Source organism: Bacillus rossius, chromosome 3 (assembly GCF_032445375.1).
Source record: "Bacillus rossius redtenbacheri isolate Brsri chromosome 3, Brsri_v3, whole genome shotgun sequence".
NCBI classification, from domain to species: Eukaryota; Metazoa; Arthropoda; class Insecta; order Phasmatodea; family Bacillidae; genus Bacillus; species Bacillus rossius.
In genome coordinates this window covers 77,784,187-77,801,205 of record NC_086332.1, presented here as the reverse complement: position 1 = coordinate 77,801,205, position 17,019 = coordinate 77,784,187, and the positions used below count along the sequence as shown (strand labels likewise).

Sequence of the window (17,019 nt, the reverse complement as noted above, 5' to 3'; positions counted from 1 at the left end):
AAAATTTTCTACAGTAGAAGAGTGCACCAATGTATCACATAAACATAGTTTTTAAATAAAAAATAAAAATTAATAAAAAAAAACTTTGCAGTATAATCCAATGGTAATCACAAACCTAAAATTACAAAAAATAAGATAATCACATAATATGTATATGCCTATATATCAGACCCCCACATAATTCTGTGGGCCCCGTTGCTAGAAGTCATTATGACCCCCACCCCCCTTTTATTTTCTAACAGAGATAAAAAAATGTTTTTTCCTTTATATATATTGTTTTAGTTATATTTTTTTAACCTTTCCACAATTATTTTTAAAACATATATAACTAGTTTTAAGTCAGTGTTTCGATTGTCAACGTAAATTGATTTTGAATAATGGCAAATAAATGAGTGTAAGTGTTCTGCACTGTCAACATGGTGTCACGTCAATTGGTGGTGGTTTTGTTACTCACAGTTGTAGATTCTGACACGTTCTGTACGCACAGCATATTCCGAATACGTAATATTACTCTGGCGTAATATTTCATCGGTAACTAAATTTAGGCCTTACTGTTTAATTGTCTACTTTTTTGTTTTAAGTTTTTTTTCTTTCTTTCGCAGGCCCCCTAGACCCATGGGCCCCGTTGCCATAGCAACGGTAGCACCGGCCATGTGGGGGCCCTGCTATATATATATGTGTGTGTGTATGTGTATATAGGTGTGTGTGTGTATGCATGTATATATGTGTGTATATGTATATATATATATACACATATATATATATATATATATATATATATATATATATATATATATATACATCTACACATATATATACAAATATGAATTATTTGTTTTAAAAATTCAAAGGCACAAATTATTAACATACATTTGCAAATTTAAGATAAGGTTAATTTATAAAACTACAAATCCTTTGTAATGAAAGTTATATGATGTTACAAAGTTTGTTTTCTTGTTTAATAACTGATAAGTTATTTTGATTGAATACTTAACACTTTGACTAATAGTCTATAATATTTCTGCAACCAAAAGAAAATCAGTAAATTACTTAGCTTTATAATATGCATAACCAAACCAGTGAATAAGTTAAGCTCTTAAAAATTTAATTATGTTTTTAAAATGTGTACAATTATCAAGCAGGAAGAACACCTTGTGATAAAATGGAGATATGTTGATTAGATTATTTACAGGTCTTGTTAACGTCTCCAACTTTAATGAAGACAAGCTTAGTTGCAGAGGAGCCTATTTACGTATATTACCCCACTCACCCCTTTTGGGTATCAAACCTTGGCACTTCCAATTATCGAGCAGATGCAAGCACCTCTGGCTGTTCAGCTGCTCAGGAAACATCAAAAGAAAATTCTTGCGCTCCATTTTAGAAACAGAATACATGTTGGCAACTGTATCTTTGGTCTGCTCATGTAAAGACAGTTAACAGTTGTCCCTCCCCCCTGCCCAACCATCCCAACATCCTCTTTCTCTGTCACTCACAAGCATCTTATTATGACATATCTTTTTTCCACCAGCGGCACTCTGTCACTACTCATTTACTCTTCCCATACCTCACCCTTTCTACGAATCAGCTAGAAGTCCACTGGCCACAAAGCACCACTCACCAGGGACATTTACTATATAAATTGTTTTTCAATGATAGTCATAAGAAATATTACTTTTAATTTGCTTACAATGTAGTGTAATAATTATATAAGGATTTTCACGTGATGTTAATGTTTTAGTTTCTTCATCATCCATTTCAGTGCTTAGTAAAGGCTACAAATTCATCAATGCCTTAAATCTTAGTTTCCACAATTCTGTAAATAAAAACAAAGTTTATTGAGATTTTTATAGCTTTAAAACCATCCAAAAACACTTTAATTGATCAAATCAGTCATAAACAGTCAACTATGGTTACATTCCAGTCTCATTTTAAAAAAAACACCAAGTTATTGGTAAAATAATCAAAGAAACTATCTCTTGAGTGAGCAGACACACAGAGTGATTACAAAGTGCATGCACCCACCTGGTGGTGAGCGGGGCAGTGGTGGTTGCCTGCATGCGAGTGATCTGGTGGATGTGGCCTTCGCTCCGGGTGGCCTCGCCTGCCGGTAGGGTGGCGCACCTGCCACCAAGCAATATTACCACTCACGGAACCATCCAAGCATTGACCTCTTACGTGCATCCAACAGCAGCAACAGCATTCGCAGTGAGTTCAAACACACACATATCTTTAAGTTTTCACATTAGCTTCAAAAAGCATCTCGCGGAGGGTCTTTTCTGATCTAGTAAATACTTATTGAACATTTTTATATGAAGTCACCCAATTAATTTTTATCAGATAAAAAAGCTGCAAATTAGTAGCATTTTAAACTGTACACGAAAAAAAAAATTTGTCTTCTAATAATGAACTATGATAGTACCGTATATACTCGTGTATAGCCCGCCCTTTTTTCCCCTCAAGTAAAGGAAAAAAATAAGGATGCGCGCTATACACGGAAAAAAAAAGTGAGTAGATGAGGCGGGGAGGAGTGGAAGTCGTTAACTGCCGGGTGACGGGTGACGTTTCTGGCCAGCCCCCCCACACATACGCACAAGCAACAAGGCCTCTCTTTCACACACACACACACACACGCACACGCACACGCACGCGCAAGCTCGCAGGTCTCTTGTTTATTTTTAGACCTCCCCCTCTACAGAAAGCCAACGCAGCTAGTAAAATAAAAGTGAGAGAGAGAGAGAGAGAATGTTGACACCAGTCCCCCCTCCCACTTCCTTCGCTTCGTCGCAGCTGCTACCGGTGAGTCATCTAGTCCTCCGTGTCACATTCCTGCCTGCCTCCCTTCCTCCCGTCCACGTACCAGTTGTGACGATACAGCGCTTCATTATCTTCCGTCTACACAGCAGAATTTAAGTATTTTCCTGACACATCACCACACATCAATTTAAATTATCATTTGTTTCATACGTAATTACTTAACAGGTACCACAAAATGTTAGTACAATTTATTTACGGGGAAAAAAAAATTTTTCTTTGGAATTTGTAGCAAAAATCGTGGTGCGCGCTATACACGAGGGCGCGCTATACACGAGTAAATACGGTAAGTAGAATAAGATATTTTTGGTTTTTCAACCTACAGTCATGATTCTTTCTTATATCGCAATTCTTTTATGTGCAGGATCTTCCAACATACTGAACTATAAGCATTTTGTACCACAGGATCTATAAGCAAGAATCTTGTACTACAGGATCATGCCATCAGGATCTTTCGACGTACTGAACTAAAACAGCAAGCATCATTTACCACAGGATCAAGCCCTCAGGATCCAGGGATAAGCTTGGATACACCAGCCACAACAAACACAGAATATACTACGGCTGTAATCAAAGAATTTCCTGGAAAGACTGCACAATTCAATGTGTCAGCTACTTCATTGCATAGCACGTAATTCTCACAAAAAATGAACGATAAGAATTCAATTCAAATTTTAAGCTCCAATTAGACTCCATCATTACAATGTGACTCAAAATAGTACGTACTTTAAACACAATGTAATAAAACAAATGTTTTGTAATACAATTCCTACAGTCATTATTTAAACAAACTTCATTATTACAACACCACCTACATTGACTAAAGTTCTCCAAAAAAGATTTTAAAAAACCCAAACAGATAAACATAAACAATGATTGTCTGTGATTGCTTGAATACATACGTATTGTAGTAAGCTATAAACTGTTATTTTTATCACAAGCCAGTAGGAATTAAGAAACCTTCATTTCATAGTTAATTCAGGAACACCTCTTGTATATGGAAAACATATATTCCTACTTATTGCGGCTAAACAATGAATGGTGAAGGCAACATAAAAGCACAGGTATTGATAGTAATGTAAGATATAAAATTTTATTTTTTTCACAAACAAGTCAGAATTATGCAACCACCTCTTGGGAGTAACTTTAGAGACGTGTATAGTGTGTGAAAACTATGTTTTCCAAATTTTTTTTTCTGTTCTAAAAAGCAGCAACGTCCGATAATTGCCCACTTGATGTCACCATGACAAAAATACCAAAATGATTACATAAAAAAAGCCACTCCCACCTCTTACATCATCTGAATGTCACATAATTGAGACTTGTATTCCTTATCCCCATTCATATTCATTTTACCTAAAAATTAATAAGACTACCTATCTATAAAAGTGGATTGTGACATCACTAGACTGACCAGTAATTAGGTCTATGCAAATATTCAAATTTTTGAATACAAATATGAATAAAAACTATTTGTATTTGTTTCAATCTCAAATACTAACACTTCGCACTTCGAAATAGAATATTCGTTCACTGTCGAGATTAAGTCATTTGTGAGTTTTTGATGTTTTACTGGGAAGTCATAATCAAAAATAGGAACAATAGATTACGTTTTAAACATGTAAGAAGTAATCAAATTTTTTTTACTACTGTCTGGCTAATCTGTAACGAAAAAATCGCATGAACAATTCAAAAGATGGTATTTTTTTCCTTCGTTTCAAACACAAAAACAAAATATTATTCACATTCATTTGGCCACACGCACCAGAAGTGGTAAAAAAATAAATATGCACAACAATGTATTAAAACACGACAAAACAAAAACACTCCAATGTGATGGTCATTAAAAGAAGTAAACGTCATAGTTTCAACAAAAAACAAATCGATAGTCAGAAACGATCTAACAACATGTGACTTAGTAGCAGCTTACTTGCTGTTATGTATCTCTGAGGAAACAAATGTTGTGACTCAAAAAAAATATTTTCAAAAAAAACATAATTGTTCAAGATTCCAGATGAAACTAGCAGAAATTGTGTTTGTAATATTGTTGAACTAAAATAAAATTTACCTGGCTGCTAATTGTAAATACAGCATTTAAAAAAAAAGTTCAGGTTTTTCATGCAATTGATTGCAATGGATCTCATGGTATTTTGCGGTTCACTAAAATTTTCTCCATCAACATTTACAGTAGCAGGTTCTGGAAATAAGACGAATAGGAAATGAAGGGATTATGTTGGTTAAGTTAAGTTAGGTTTGGTTAAGTAAGGATAGGTTAAGTTAGGTTAGGGTAGGTTAAGTTAGGTTAGGTTAAGTTAGGTTAGCTGCGTAATTAAAAACAAAATTTTTTATTTCATAATTTAAATATTGTAACAAACATTTTCCATATAATTATTGTAGTTGACCTAATATATCGACCCTTTCACTTTAGTACCTATTATTTGTCTAATTTTCCAGGAGATGTTAAATGGTGTGGAAAAAATTTTTGACGTGATAACATCTTATAAATCGATGAACACCGGCTGCACGCACGAAAAAGCATGACTCATTGTCACGTTCCGCCTGAGCCGAGCGTGCAAGAACCGGCCTACCACCGTGTGAGAAAATCTTCTATAATATCAAACAGGTTAAGGCGGGCTTTTTAACTAATTGTTTGTGATTATATACAAACAAAATATTTAAATTAAATTTGCAAAAACTGTAACTAATATTTGAAAATTAAAAAGTATGCAATTTTTCATCAATGTTTTCTTATGACGTTATCATGTAAAATTATCGTCCGTAAACCAACTTAACAGACAACCCCCCTTGTTTAATGGTATTATAATCCTCATTCTTACTACCTATTTGAATTTGATATTTGTAATTGAGAATTATTTGATATTGGTATTCGTATTCATATTCAATTTGAACTAAAAAACTGATATTTGCACGGGCCGACCAGTAACTGAACATTCCCCACTCGCAGCCGCTTGCTACCTGGTTGTTTGCAGAGTAGAGTCGATGGAACAGATAACGGGATTAAAGATTAAACATTTTTTATGGTCAGATGGTTAATTCCTTTGTCAGACATTAAGTCTTAATGTTGTAAACAGTCTCCTTTCCTCTTCTATTGAAAAAACAATAAAATGTGACCTCCCAGAAATTACAGCATTATTATGAGCATTTTTCTTTGAATTATTCAGGACAAAATTCAAATTGTATGCAATAACAGAAAATTGTGATGAAACTATTATTTTTTAAAGGTATTGAAGGTAATCAACTTAATAATATTATGAACTTAATCACATGCGTATTAACATCACTCTTCAACCCAAATATGTACACAGAAACTTACAATACTTGAAAAGGCTAAAATAATAAGTCGAAGAACATATGCCATACAAAGACAATAGTGTAATAGTATTTAGGTTGACAATAAATTGTATGATTTAACCACATCAATAATTAAGGAAAAAATTATGAATAATCAGTAACAAAAAAATAGCAAATTACTGTATGACAAACATGCCAATCCAGTTAAGTTGCCTGTACGATGCCATACTACTCCAAATGTCCCCCGAATTCTTAATTTTAAGAGTGAATTAAACACGATACCAATGATAATTAATAGTTTATGTGCTTAAGTATCTCTGGGAATATTACTTTAATTTACTCTGTTAGCACAGTCATCTTTGCAAACCACTGAGCTGGTATTAATGCCTATTTATGTATGTAGTTCAACTTATTGTAAAATACAGAAAAGTATTTTAACGTACGTAAATTTTATATTACAACTTTTTCAATGGTCTGTGTGTGATTTTAGGCCCTTTATACTAGATTATGTCACTGGAATTTATAGGCCTAGTCCATGGTAAATGAAAAATGGCCTCATCTGGACGTTGACAGACAATACCAAAATGCTTAAACACACATATTTTTACATTTTGGCAAAGTCCATCTTCATAAATGTGCACAAAAGAACGACAACATTTAGCAGCCATAACGATGCAGTAAATCACTAGCTGCAATAAAATCTGCACTTTATGGGTCAAAATTCCACCTCCCCGATACACAGGAGACCCTTCCAAAGCCACTGGACCGAACGCTTGTCTTCAATTGCCCCAGATCCCATTATGCCACGAGCCGGACGCCTCAAAGATTCCATTGAAAGTTTGAAACATCCCGCTGCCACGTTCCAAAATAGCTGCAAAACCAAGGAATTTAAAAATGTAAACAGTCATATACAGCACTGGAATGGGCTTCCCAACGTAAATAAATAACGTTTCAGTGCTTCTGTTAAGGTGTACAGAAGCCTAAATATATGTACCCTTACAAAATTCATGAGAAAAAACAAACCTTTCAGAACTATTCATGATTTTTAAGTACAGAAATTAAGACATGTACCGTATTTACTTGCGTAAAGGCCCCCTTTTTTTTTTCCAAATTTTCGACTCCAAAACGCCTATACGCGAATTTGGAGGAAAAAATTGATTTTTCTTTTTTTCAGGTATGAAAAACTAACATTTAACAAAAGCAAAATGAAATACCGCCACAACTGATTTAAACGCCAATTAAATTTTGATTAAATGAAACAGCTGGCAGAACGACTGGCAAGTCGTGCGTCTTTGTTCTAATGAGGGAGGGTGGGGGAGGCAGCGACGCGGCAGGAGGGAGAGAGAGGCAGCGAGTCCGCAGGCGGGAGAGGCAGCGCTGCAGCAGGGGGGGAGAGAGGCAGAGGCGTGGCTTAACCTCCCTCCTGCCAGCTAGCCAGCCAACCAGACACCACTTCCCTTCCTCCTTCACTTCCCCTCTTCTTCCCCTCTTCTTCTCCAACAACACTGCACATCAACACAAGCATGAGAGTCCAGCTTTCTTTATCTTTATGTCATTTGAGATACGACTAACTGCGTACGTCTGTCTGTCACGCCTCACGACAGTCCTACTGAGAGCGGACAAACTATAATACCAGTCTCTGTATCACTGCCGCTTACAAAATCACCTTCCGCCGCTCACAATACATGGCTTGCTGTTTGATGCATGCCAGACCAAGCTGCCCTGCCCTCAGATATACCCAGAAAAACATGTACATTAAAATATCCTGGAGTTAAGGCTTACATAATACTACATATTCCAAAAATTTAGAATATTTTGAGGTTGAACAAACATCATATTGAGTGTTTTCAAGAAGTATCAATATAAGGCAGGGGTAAAAACAAAATATTGTGTACAGTGTACACTACTATCCTAAAACTAGATGCTGCTTAAGTACAGCTAACAACTGCAAATACATATAATGTCAGGTAGTTATTATATTATCTTTGTAAGTTCCTATACTTGTATATTCAAAAAGAATCTGGATATATCTAATTATTGGTTGCACAGAATATTAAAATTTTACAGAAAAATAAAAAATTTTGAAATACTTGAAATAAAGACAAAACTATAAAAAAAATTAGTATAATAGTACAAATGGTACATCTTAGGGCCTAATACTGAAAATAGCGAAGAGTTGGCAGATCTGCACTGGCTGCATCAGCAAGATGCTGGGCAGCCTCGGAACACCACTGACCGTGCATGGGTGGCATCGGGGCACAGGTGCTCTGCACTGCGAGTGGCGTCCTGCCAGGTGAAGGGACTGCCACTCAGCTGCCCCGCGAAGATGTCGTCACACGACTTGGTGGCCAGGGGCGGCTGGCGGCCTTCGGACCCCTGGCTCTCATACCTGTGACACACCCAAAACAACTGCCTCTCTCTTACTTCGGGCCGTCTGCAGAACTCCAAGGATACAACATTAGTCATGAAAGATATGCCATATACTATTCACAGCAAAATTACTCTAATAACATACTTTAAATTAAGTACATAGTAAATCATGTTTAGCTTCAACAAGATCTGAATGATAAATATAATTTAATTGCATGACAAACCTTTTTTTTAAAAAAGTTCTCATATTTTTGAAGATATTTTTCTTACAAATTAACTAATTAAAATTTTGAGTTTGATATCCCATAAACATTAAGAATGTATGAGAAAATTAAATGAGAATTTATGAACTGGATCAGTGAATGAACACACATGTAGTTGCAAGGCTATCTTATGAACTCTTCAGCTTACAGCAATGTCTGGCAAGTTTACCACTAATGAAATTACCAGGTTTATTTCTTTATGGTTTTCACTGTCACCCTAGGACGCAATTAAGGAAACAAGTGCCTTTTTGCCATTAAACATTATTACATTATTTTACTCTGCCACAAATTGAATCCATATCTCTTTGCAGGGAGCCAAGCAATATAAAAACCAACCTTTTATATGAATTGTGATCTTAAATATTTTTTTTTGATCCAGGAGATGCCTTAAACCCTAATTAAGAAACTATAAAATTGTGAGCTTGGAGATGCAAGTTGATCATTAACAAATATAAGGGCAAGCATTAAATTGTAATCTCAAAGTTCAGCACAAACGTTATTGTTATTACTACACATCATGCTGCACAAACAAACAGATGAAAAACCATTTTATTCAAGTGAAACATTTTTATAGCTGTTAGGGTAAGTTGAGGTAATGAATCATAAGAGCATAATGAAAAGTACAAAGCTCGGAAGTGAGGTCATCAATGATGGAGTGGGAGAGGTAGAGGGGAATAATGAATAAAGTAGAGAGTAAGAAAACTGTAAGACTCTTCGCAGATTTTTCATTGTTATTTTTGTTATAATTATTGTGAAGTTCCAGTGTGAGTCATCAGTGTGTACTTTATTGTTCAGTTTTATCATTAACTGAACTATTGAATATTTTGTTTTATTTTTCAAGTGATATATCGTGAAATTCAACTTCTAACACCAAACATTGATTTTTTTTGTTTGTACAGTGAAATCTCATTTCAACATACTTGAAAAAAATGCACCTTTTTAGAACTTAATAATGAAAGTACTTTATACTGAACTGTTATTAAATGTAAAACATCTTGTTTTGACCTGATAATCTTTACAGTGAGGTACTTTATAATGAGGTTTCACTGTAAAAGTATAAGTGAAATATACAAATGTCTTAAATACAATTCACATGTTTTTTTTTACACATAAAAGGTACCTATGTTATGTTTCACAAACCCAATTTTACAAGAAAATACTTAAGAGATAATGGGTGATATGAATAAAATTGAGTATATACTTTTGCGCATGATTTATAAAGTTTAAAATGTTTAAACTCAGCATTGAGCAGATACTAAATGAGTGGGGTAAAAAGCTAAAACAAAAAAAGTTTTTACTCCAAATAGATATGAATAACAATTGTTTAAACTCAGTTTTCTGAGTTTGAACTCAGTTTTCTAAGTTTGTACTCAGTGTTTCCTGGATCTGGTATTGAGCAGACTCAAATGCATTTACTACAAGTTGTTTAAAATGACAGAATTTACACTATAGAAATAAACTTTAAGATACTATACAGGTTTAAACTTGAGAATGTATCGTAGCTGGCCAACTATTTTCTTGGTCAGTATGAAAACAGAAGAGGTAAAGCACTATCGAGCAAAGAGAAAAATAGGCTATTCCTTTTTATGTAGGTGACAAAGGCTTCCAGTCAGGTGTTGGTGAAGACATAGGTATTCATTGGTTCCTCTGTGTCTAATACTATAGTTTGGCACGAGAAAAATAACAGAGAAGGCAAATGTATGGATTAAATATATAAGTTCTCAGCAGGAACTAGAGGATGCAAAGGCAACATGGCAATATAAGTACAAGTTTACTTGTGCTATAGCAGCTATGGATTGTAGACATATTCCTATAGATGAATATATTAACAGAAAAGGTGTGGCAGCCTTGAATGTGCAAGCAACATGCAACACGAGTGAGGAGTGCGGACTGTGGAACTTGTCAGATACTGAGTGACTTGAGAATAAACATTTTTTAAGGGCAAGTAATTGGTGATTAGGCATTTTTTAAGTAAGATTATTTATTAGTGATGTAAATATTAGTAATCAATTAAACTGTGAAAAAAAAACTTAATTGGGCAATCCCTTACAAACCCAGTTCTTCCCACATTATAATTCTGTAACATTTTTATTTATTTTCTTTGATATTCGTGCTTCGCTAAATCTTTTCCAGACACACCAACATACTTCTCACATATTGACTGTAGACAAATTTCCCTCTTTTTTCTTACCTCTGGAGTTAGCTACTTAAAAAAACTGCAGGATAGTTACAGACTATTTTCACAAAGGTAAGGTCAATTTCCCTGTATTTTTACACTTTCACTATCAGATGATGACATATTTCCTGCTATTTTTAGGATAATGTAGGGGTAATATGAGTAAATACTAAGATATTTTTATTCATACCAAACAGAATATAAACTAAAACAAATTCTCAAACTCAAGAGTATAATATACTTCTGAGATTATAATCAATTTTATTCATATCACCATATGTATGGTTTTGAGATTAGAAGGGAAAGTAATTCAGTAAAAGAATCAATATTAACTTTGTAACGTAGACATTATGTATCAATACAAAGAATGTTTAAGGGGGTATACTTAGGAACTCTTACAAAGTTCTAGGAACTTCTTACAGCCTCCCAAAAAAAGAAAAAAAAAAATGCATAAAATCCAGAGTATCAGCTGTGTATTTCAATACATTGGTTATAAAATGAAGGGCAGGAACTTAATGTTGAGGACATGCATTATTAAGGGGCCCAGCTAGTTAGAGGTGTATTTGAGTTAGTGAGGCAGGCTGATAAGTGCAACTCACTATGGTGCTTCTGGCCCAGACTCACCTCTTAAACACAAGGCTCTGAACTGGGATGTCTTTTCGCCGTGTATAAGAATACTATGAAATTTGTGTGCCAACCATAATATTAAAAATTGGAAAAATGAAGATACAGGTGTAATTCAAGTCCTTTGAGTTCAAGAATTTGCACTGGGCATTTCTTGTCTAAACATTACTCTAAAAATTTAAAAACAAAATATAGAAACCAAAATATTCAAACAGCCTCAAAATATTCTTAAATGCTTTTCTCAAACACACACTACAATGATGTCTTGAGCAGTTTTCAAATCATGTGGTTTCTAATGAAGCTCTGCAAACAGTATACATGCATAGGTACGCAGGGCTCTTAATCTTCCAATGCTAACCACAATTTCAACATCTTTCCACTTGTGATATTTCTCTTTTTTTTTTTACAATACTCGCAAAATATCATTCATCTTATCATCTTATTTTGTTACTCTTACATTTACATAGTTCATGTAACAATTTGTAAAAATAATCAGTTCAATTTTAATTTAACAAATTCAAAAATATTTTTGAAGTGAAACTTCTTCAGGTGCGATGAGAGGAAAATATCAAGACCGAATTTTCATGAAATGTTTCTGATGCAAAAAAGACAGAAAATAGGTACTTGGCCACATAGATATAAAGAGAGCACTATGCCATATATGTTGCTGGGCTCTTTTTTGTTCTCCTCTTTGTGCAATGATTAATCCCCCACCAAAACAAATAAGAACAGAAAGAGATAGATGAACGAAAGAATAATGCAAATGTGTGTGTGTGTGTGCATGCACTTATTTCAGAAAATAGATATAGGTATCCTATAGTCAGCTGTGAGTGCCTTGAATTTCATATTTGCTACAAGCACGCTCGTGTTCCTCCTTGTTCATCCAGAAACTTATAGAGAGTGCTGTTGAAACAGTCCCTGCATTATCCCACATATATAGCCCAACTTTTTATGAATTTCATATTTCGTTCAGAGATTTGGAGTGTTCCAAATTGGCAGTTTTAATTGCCAAAGAAGATTCTCTCCTATCACGTGTAGTGGTCAGAAGCGTAATTTTTTAATAAACACGCTATTTGCGCTTGCAAATTGTAAACACTTGTAGCCAGTGAACTTGGAACTTGAAGTTTTTTTTTTTTAAATAGGTCTAAAGGATACTGGGAAAGCAATTGCAATCGACCCACCGATAACAAAAAAAAAACAACCATAATTTGCCTAGAATGTGCGTACAGTATCTTACCACTGTGGTATCTTGCTCCAGCCCATCATGATGATACAGCATTAATTTTGTAAAATTCAAAGGGGGGCGGTGGGGAAAGAGAGAGAGAGAAAGAGAGAGAGAAAGAGAGAGAAAGAGAGAGAGAGAGAAAGAGAGAGAGAAGGCGGACCTGAGGTGGCGGCAGTGGGCGTCGTCCAGGCTGCCGCAGCTGGCGTAGTTGTTGGACCGGTGGTGCTTGAAGCGGGCCTGCAGCTGCACCCCGCCCTCCAGCAGCGGCCGCAACTTGGCCCGCTCCGTCGACGACACCCGCACCACCTCGATCCTGGGGCGCCGCCCCCCGCTCATCCTCGCCTCACCCGATTCACATCCCACTGCTTGCAAACACAACAGCTTTGAAGCCAGCGAAGGGCCACATGGCATTCAGATCACAGAGTGTCTACAAATAAAGAAACATTAAACTCCAAAATACATTTTTCTCTGATGAGCTGTCGAGTAACAAATCACCAGCTTTACTACAAAATGAAGTCTAAAAATTACAGAGCCATGCCTTTTAATTTTTTGGGGAGCAAAGACTATACATAATGGTAATTACTATGTAAAATCATAAGCAAACCACCCGATATGTAATCCTTCACTGGTAAACCACCACTGGTAATTTTTCAAGGCCACTTTCAGTAAAAAAAAAATTAATTAATTATAAATGCAGATGAAATTTCTTTCCTTTATGTATCACAATGGTTCCTAATAATATAAGCTGTGACTTCCATAACTCACCCATATGGTGAATACTAAATAATAAAAAAAATATTTAAGTTGGTAAAATCTATATTTTATAGTGAACTAAGTTAAATAAATATCTTACATTGTGGCTTTTCCGCAAGGTAAAAATAAAATTAAGAAAATACCATTTTGCAACACTACAGATGTTTATGTACTTACCATGAAAACAGTGTTAATAAATTCCTACTAGTTTCTGAGAAATCTCAGTTTTTAGCTCACATTTTAATACCTGTGCATTGCCACTGCTGCTGCTGCCATTAATTTTTACCCATGTGGGTTTGTGTGTTGGTTTTGATGAACTTTATTCAAATACTGTGAATGGTCGATGAGCTACGGTTAGCTACATTGAAAATACTTTCAAACATTGTAGACAGTCAATTGTTTTAGTATAGCAACAATAAATATACTATAAAATATTTATTATGGTTGCTTTGGAATTACAAATTTAAGATGTAGTTATTCTGACCTAACCAACCATTCACATGACTTTGCAGTATTTTTAAAGTAACTATACTACACCACCAACCATCCACAATATTTTTAAGTATTTTTTACGTCAAAAACATATTCATTACCTATGAATTGTTCATTGCTACATGATTCAAAACAATACTTGAAATGAATGTTAAAAAAATTACTTTCTTAATTTAATGACATTTGGACAAACAACCAACAAACAGAAAATATTAATATTAATATTTTTCCAACAACTGCAATGTGCCACCATATTAACTACTATTATGATTAAAAAATACCGCCGTTGACTAAAGATCTCCAAAATAAACCCAGAAACACATACAGGTAAACAATAAAATGTGACAGCACCGTCCATGCACCGGTATTGTAATGGAAGTTGAAAGTGTGATTTCTCAAAAATATTACCTATGTATGAATGCTGTTTTCAGGGTAAATATAAGAACATCGCTATGGCTGGAAGATTGTATTTTCGTAATTTTATTTTTACTTTGTGGAAAAGCCACGACATAAGATATTTACCCCCTTAGTATTAAAATATGTACAAAACAGCTCTAATTTCTCAAAAACTAACAAAAATGTAAAAACGTATCTCAGGAAAACAACATAATCATACAAAACACTTTTTTAATATTATTTATTAGCCCTGGATGTAGGTATATAAATTCCTAAGAGGTAATGATTTACCAATTTTTGATAATCCTAAAGAGAGCCATTTATCTGTAAAAATGATAATTATTATTCCCAAATTATTTTTTTTTTTACCGACGTGTTTTCTTATTACTTTATAAGAAGGTGGTGTGATACTTCAAGATAGAAATTTAACAGTAATTTACCATTTTAAAGAGTACGTATGTTAGGTTAGACCAATAAACACTGCATAAAATCGAATGGTTGGATATGTATTTAAAGGATATGTATTTATGTAGATGGTAGGTTGGATTAGGTTAGCGACATTTAAAATAATTATAAATAAATTGTGTGAACAGTTTTGTTAAGTAAAAAAAGTGGTTTACCATAAACGAATAAGATTTAGTTATTTTCCTGATACGTTTTAAATGGTTGGTTGAGTAAAGTCAAACAATCATCCACGCAGTTATAAAAAGTATAGTTAATATATTTAACATGAATTAACAGACCGTTATCGCAATATAACAAATGCGACAAATTCCAAACAAGATTTGCACCAACGCCTCACTATCTAGGTTTGTTTGACTCGAGGTCTCTCGTGCTCCTCGGGAGTTGAAAGAGTTGAGAGCAAGTTGACCTGAGGGCAAAAAGAGTCGGTAACTTTTAATACACGAAGAAAACGCGATTTGTTGTAAAACAATGATGGCGGAAAATATAGCAGACATCGTGAGAAATTTGTTTGGAAATGGAAGGTTCATCTGAAGATGAAGTAGCTATTGATTTACCATATATTGGACTACAAATTATGAGAGAGCTTGATAAAGGTAAAAAAAAATATATAATTATTGCTTTTTGACTTTAAACCGCCTGTGGTATGCATAAGCTAACCTGTACTAGGAAACTATTGCAAATCTTTTGATTGTTAAATAAAGGACGCCGAATAAGTTATATTGTAATGTTTTTCCGCTTCAATGTCGTCATCTATTAAAATATTACCGTCATCACCAAATGTAGCTTGATAACATATTGACTCCATTGTCAAAGTCGCGCCAAAACAACCAGCAGACGACTTGCCCTCGCAACTCTTCCTCGAGAGGAGGAGCATCGAGAGCATGACCTGAGTGACCTGAGAGCAACTTGCCCCCGCGAGTAAAACGACCATCCACCATACTGCTTCCGGAAAAGGGCGCCCCGAGAGTTGACAGGTCAAAAAGAGACCTCGAGTCAAACAACTTCAAATATGTAGTAGCTTGTATGCTCGTTGGTATTAACATGAAGTAATTGACGTTCGATTAGACACATTTCTTGTGTTCTATATATATGATGAGCAGTAATTATAAAATGGTTCGAATTAATAAATCCAACTATTACACATGTAATAATAATAACTATTTATTTGTCAGGGCAAAAAGTTAAAATTTATTTTAATACCAAAAAAAACTAAATTTAATGTTAAAATATTTGAATATTTTAACCCTAAATTTCTAGAAGAAAACTTACATTGTTGTTTCAATAAATTTGAGGTATGATTACATCTACATATACATTATGCGACCAATTGGACAAATAATTGACCTTTGGTTTTAGCAAAGTTTGACCGCCAATGCTCCTCTATGCTGCATAGACCGCTATGCCTCATCAACGTCTCATGAAGGCGTGTGCACCGAACGCACTCGTGCGCGCACCGGAGTGTAGAAAGTGCAATGGGGCGAACGCCAGGTTACAAGTGCTACGTCGGCGGAAGGATCCGGCCGGGTGTGGCGTATCCCTCCACCGAACTACAAAAAATGTTTATGTATTTTTCCACAGGATATTATTAGAAATTATTTTCATTATTTAACACTTTATTTTCTCCAAAATTATGTTTCACCATGCGCCTTGTCCCGAACCTGATCGGTTCAGTTTCCCGCGAAAATCACACGTTTCCGCTGGAGGGCTGGCGGGAGAGGGGGGTCGCGCGCGGTGATAGCGACAGTATTCTTCCGAAGCTCACTAGGCCAGCAGCCTCCGCGCAATACGGGACCAGCATTTTTTATTTTTCACTGATATATAGTTTTTCAATAGTTGTATAATTCCGCAAACCTTTTCTTTCAATTCCGTGGTCGGCCTCGACTTACCGAGTGGTATTTAACCTAATTATTCAGTGCTCCAAGACGAGCGTTTGATGTGATACGTAAGTACTATGTGCGAACTACGAGATGGTACATCGGCGCTTCACGCGATATCCTAGCCAATCGGCTAATTAGTTTCAGCCCGCACGGAGCAGCCAGTAGGCAACACGTAACAATCAATCTTACTAACGGGTCAATTTCTGTGACAGTCCTAAGATTCATGTAGCGTCGCCGGAGTTACGGGCCTACGTG

The 17,019-nt window shown here is 35.2% G+C and overlaps 1 protein-coding gene across 10 annotated transcripts in view; it reads right to left on the bottom strand.

Moving 5' to 3' along the window:
• The window catches only part of LOC134530939 (uncharacterized), a 34,879-nt gene extending 19,609 nt beyond the window's left edge, over nt 1-15,270 (bottom strand). For 2 of the 10 annotated variants that reach the window (XM_063366266.1, XM_063366270.1), the window contains exons 1-4: nt 15,166-15,270; nt 12,942-13,143; nt 8,360-8,512; nt 2,023-2,121 (exon numbers count right to left, since the gene is read on the bottom strand). In XM_063366266.1, the coding sequence (XP_063222336.1) occupies nt 2,023-2,121; nt 8,360-8,512; nt 12,942-13,117 (428 nt within the window). In that variant the 5' untranslated portion in view covers nt 13,118-13,143; nt 15,166-15,270. Of the gene's footprint in view, nt 1-2,022; nt 2,122-8,359; nt 8,513-12,941 lie in introns of all 10 variants that reach the window. The other 8 variants (XM_063366264.1, XM_063366272.1, XM_063366262.1 and 5 more) reach the window with 6 other exon arrangements.
• Nucleotides 15,271-17,019: the final 1,749 nt, after the last annotated feature.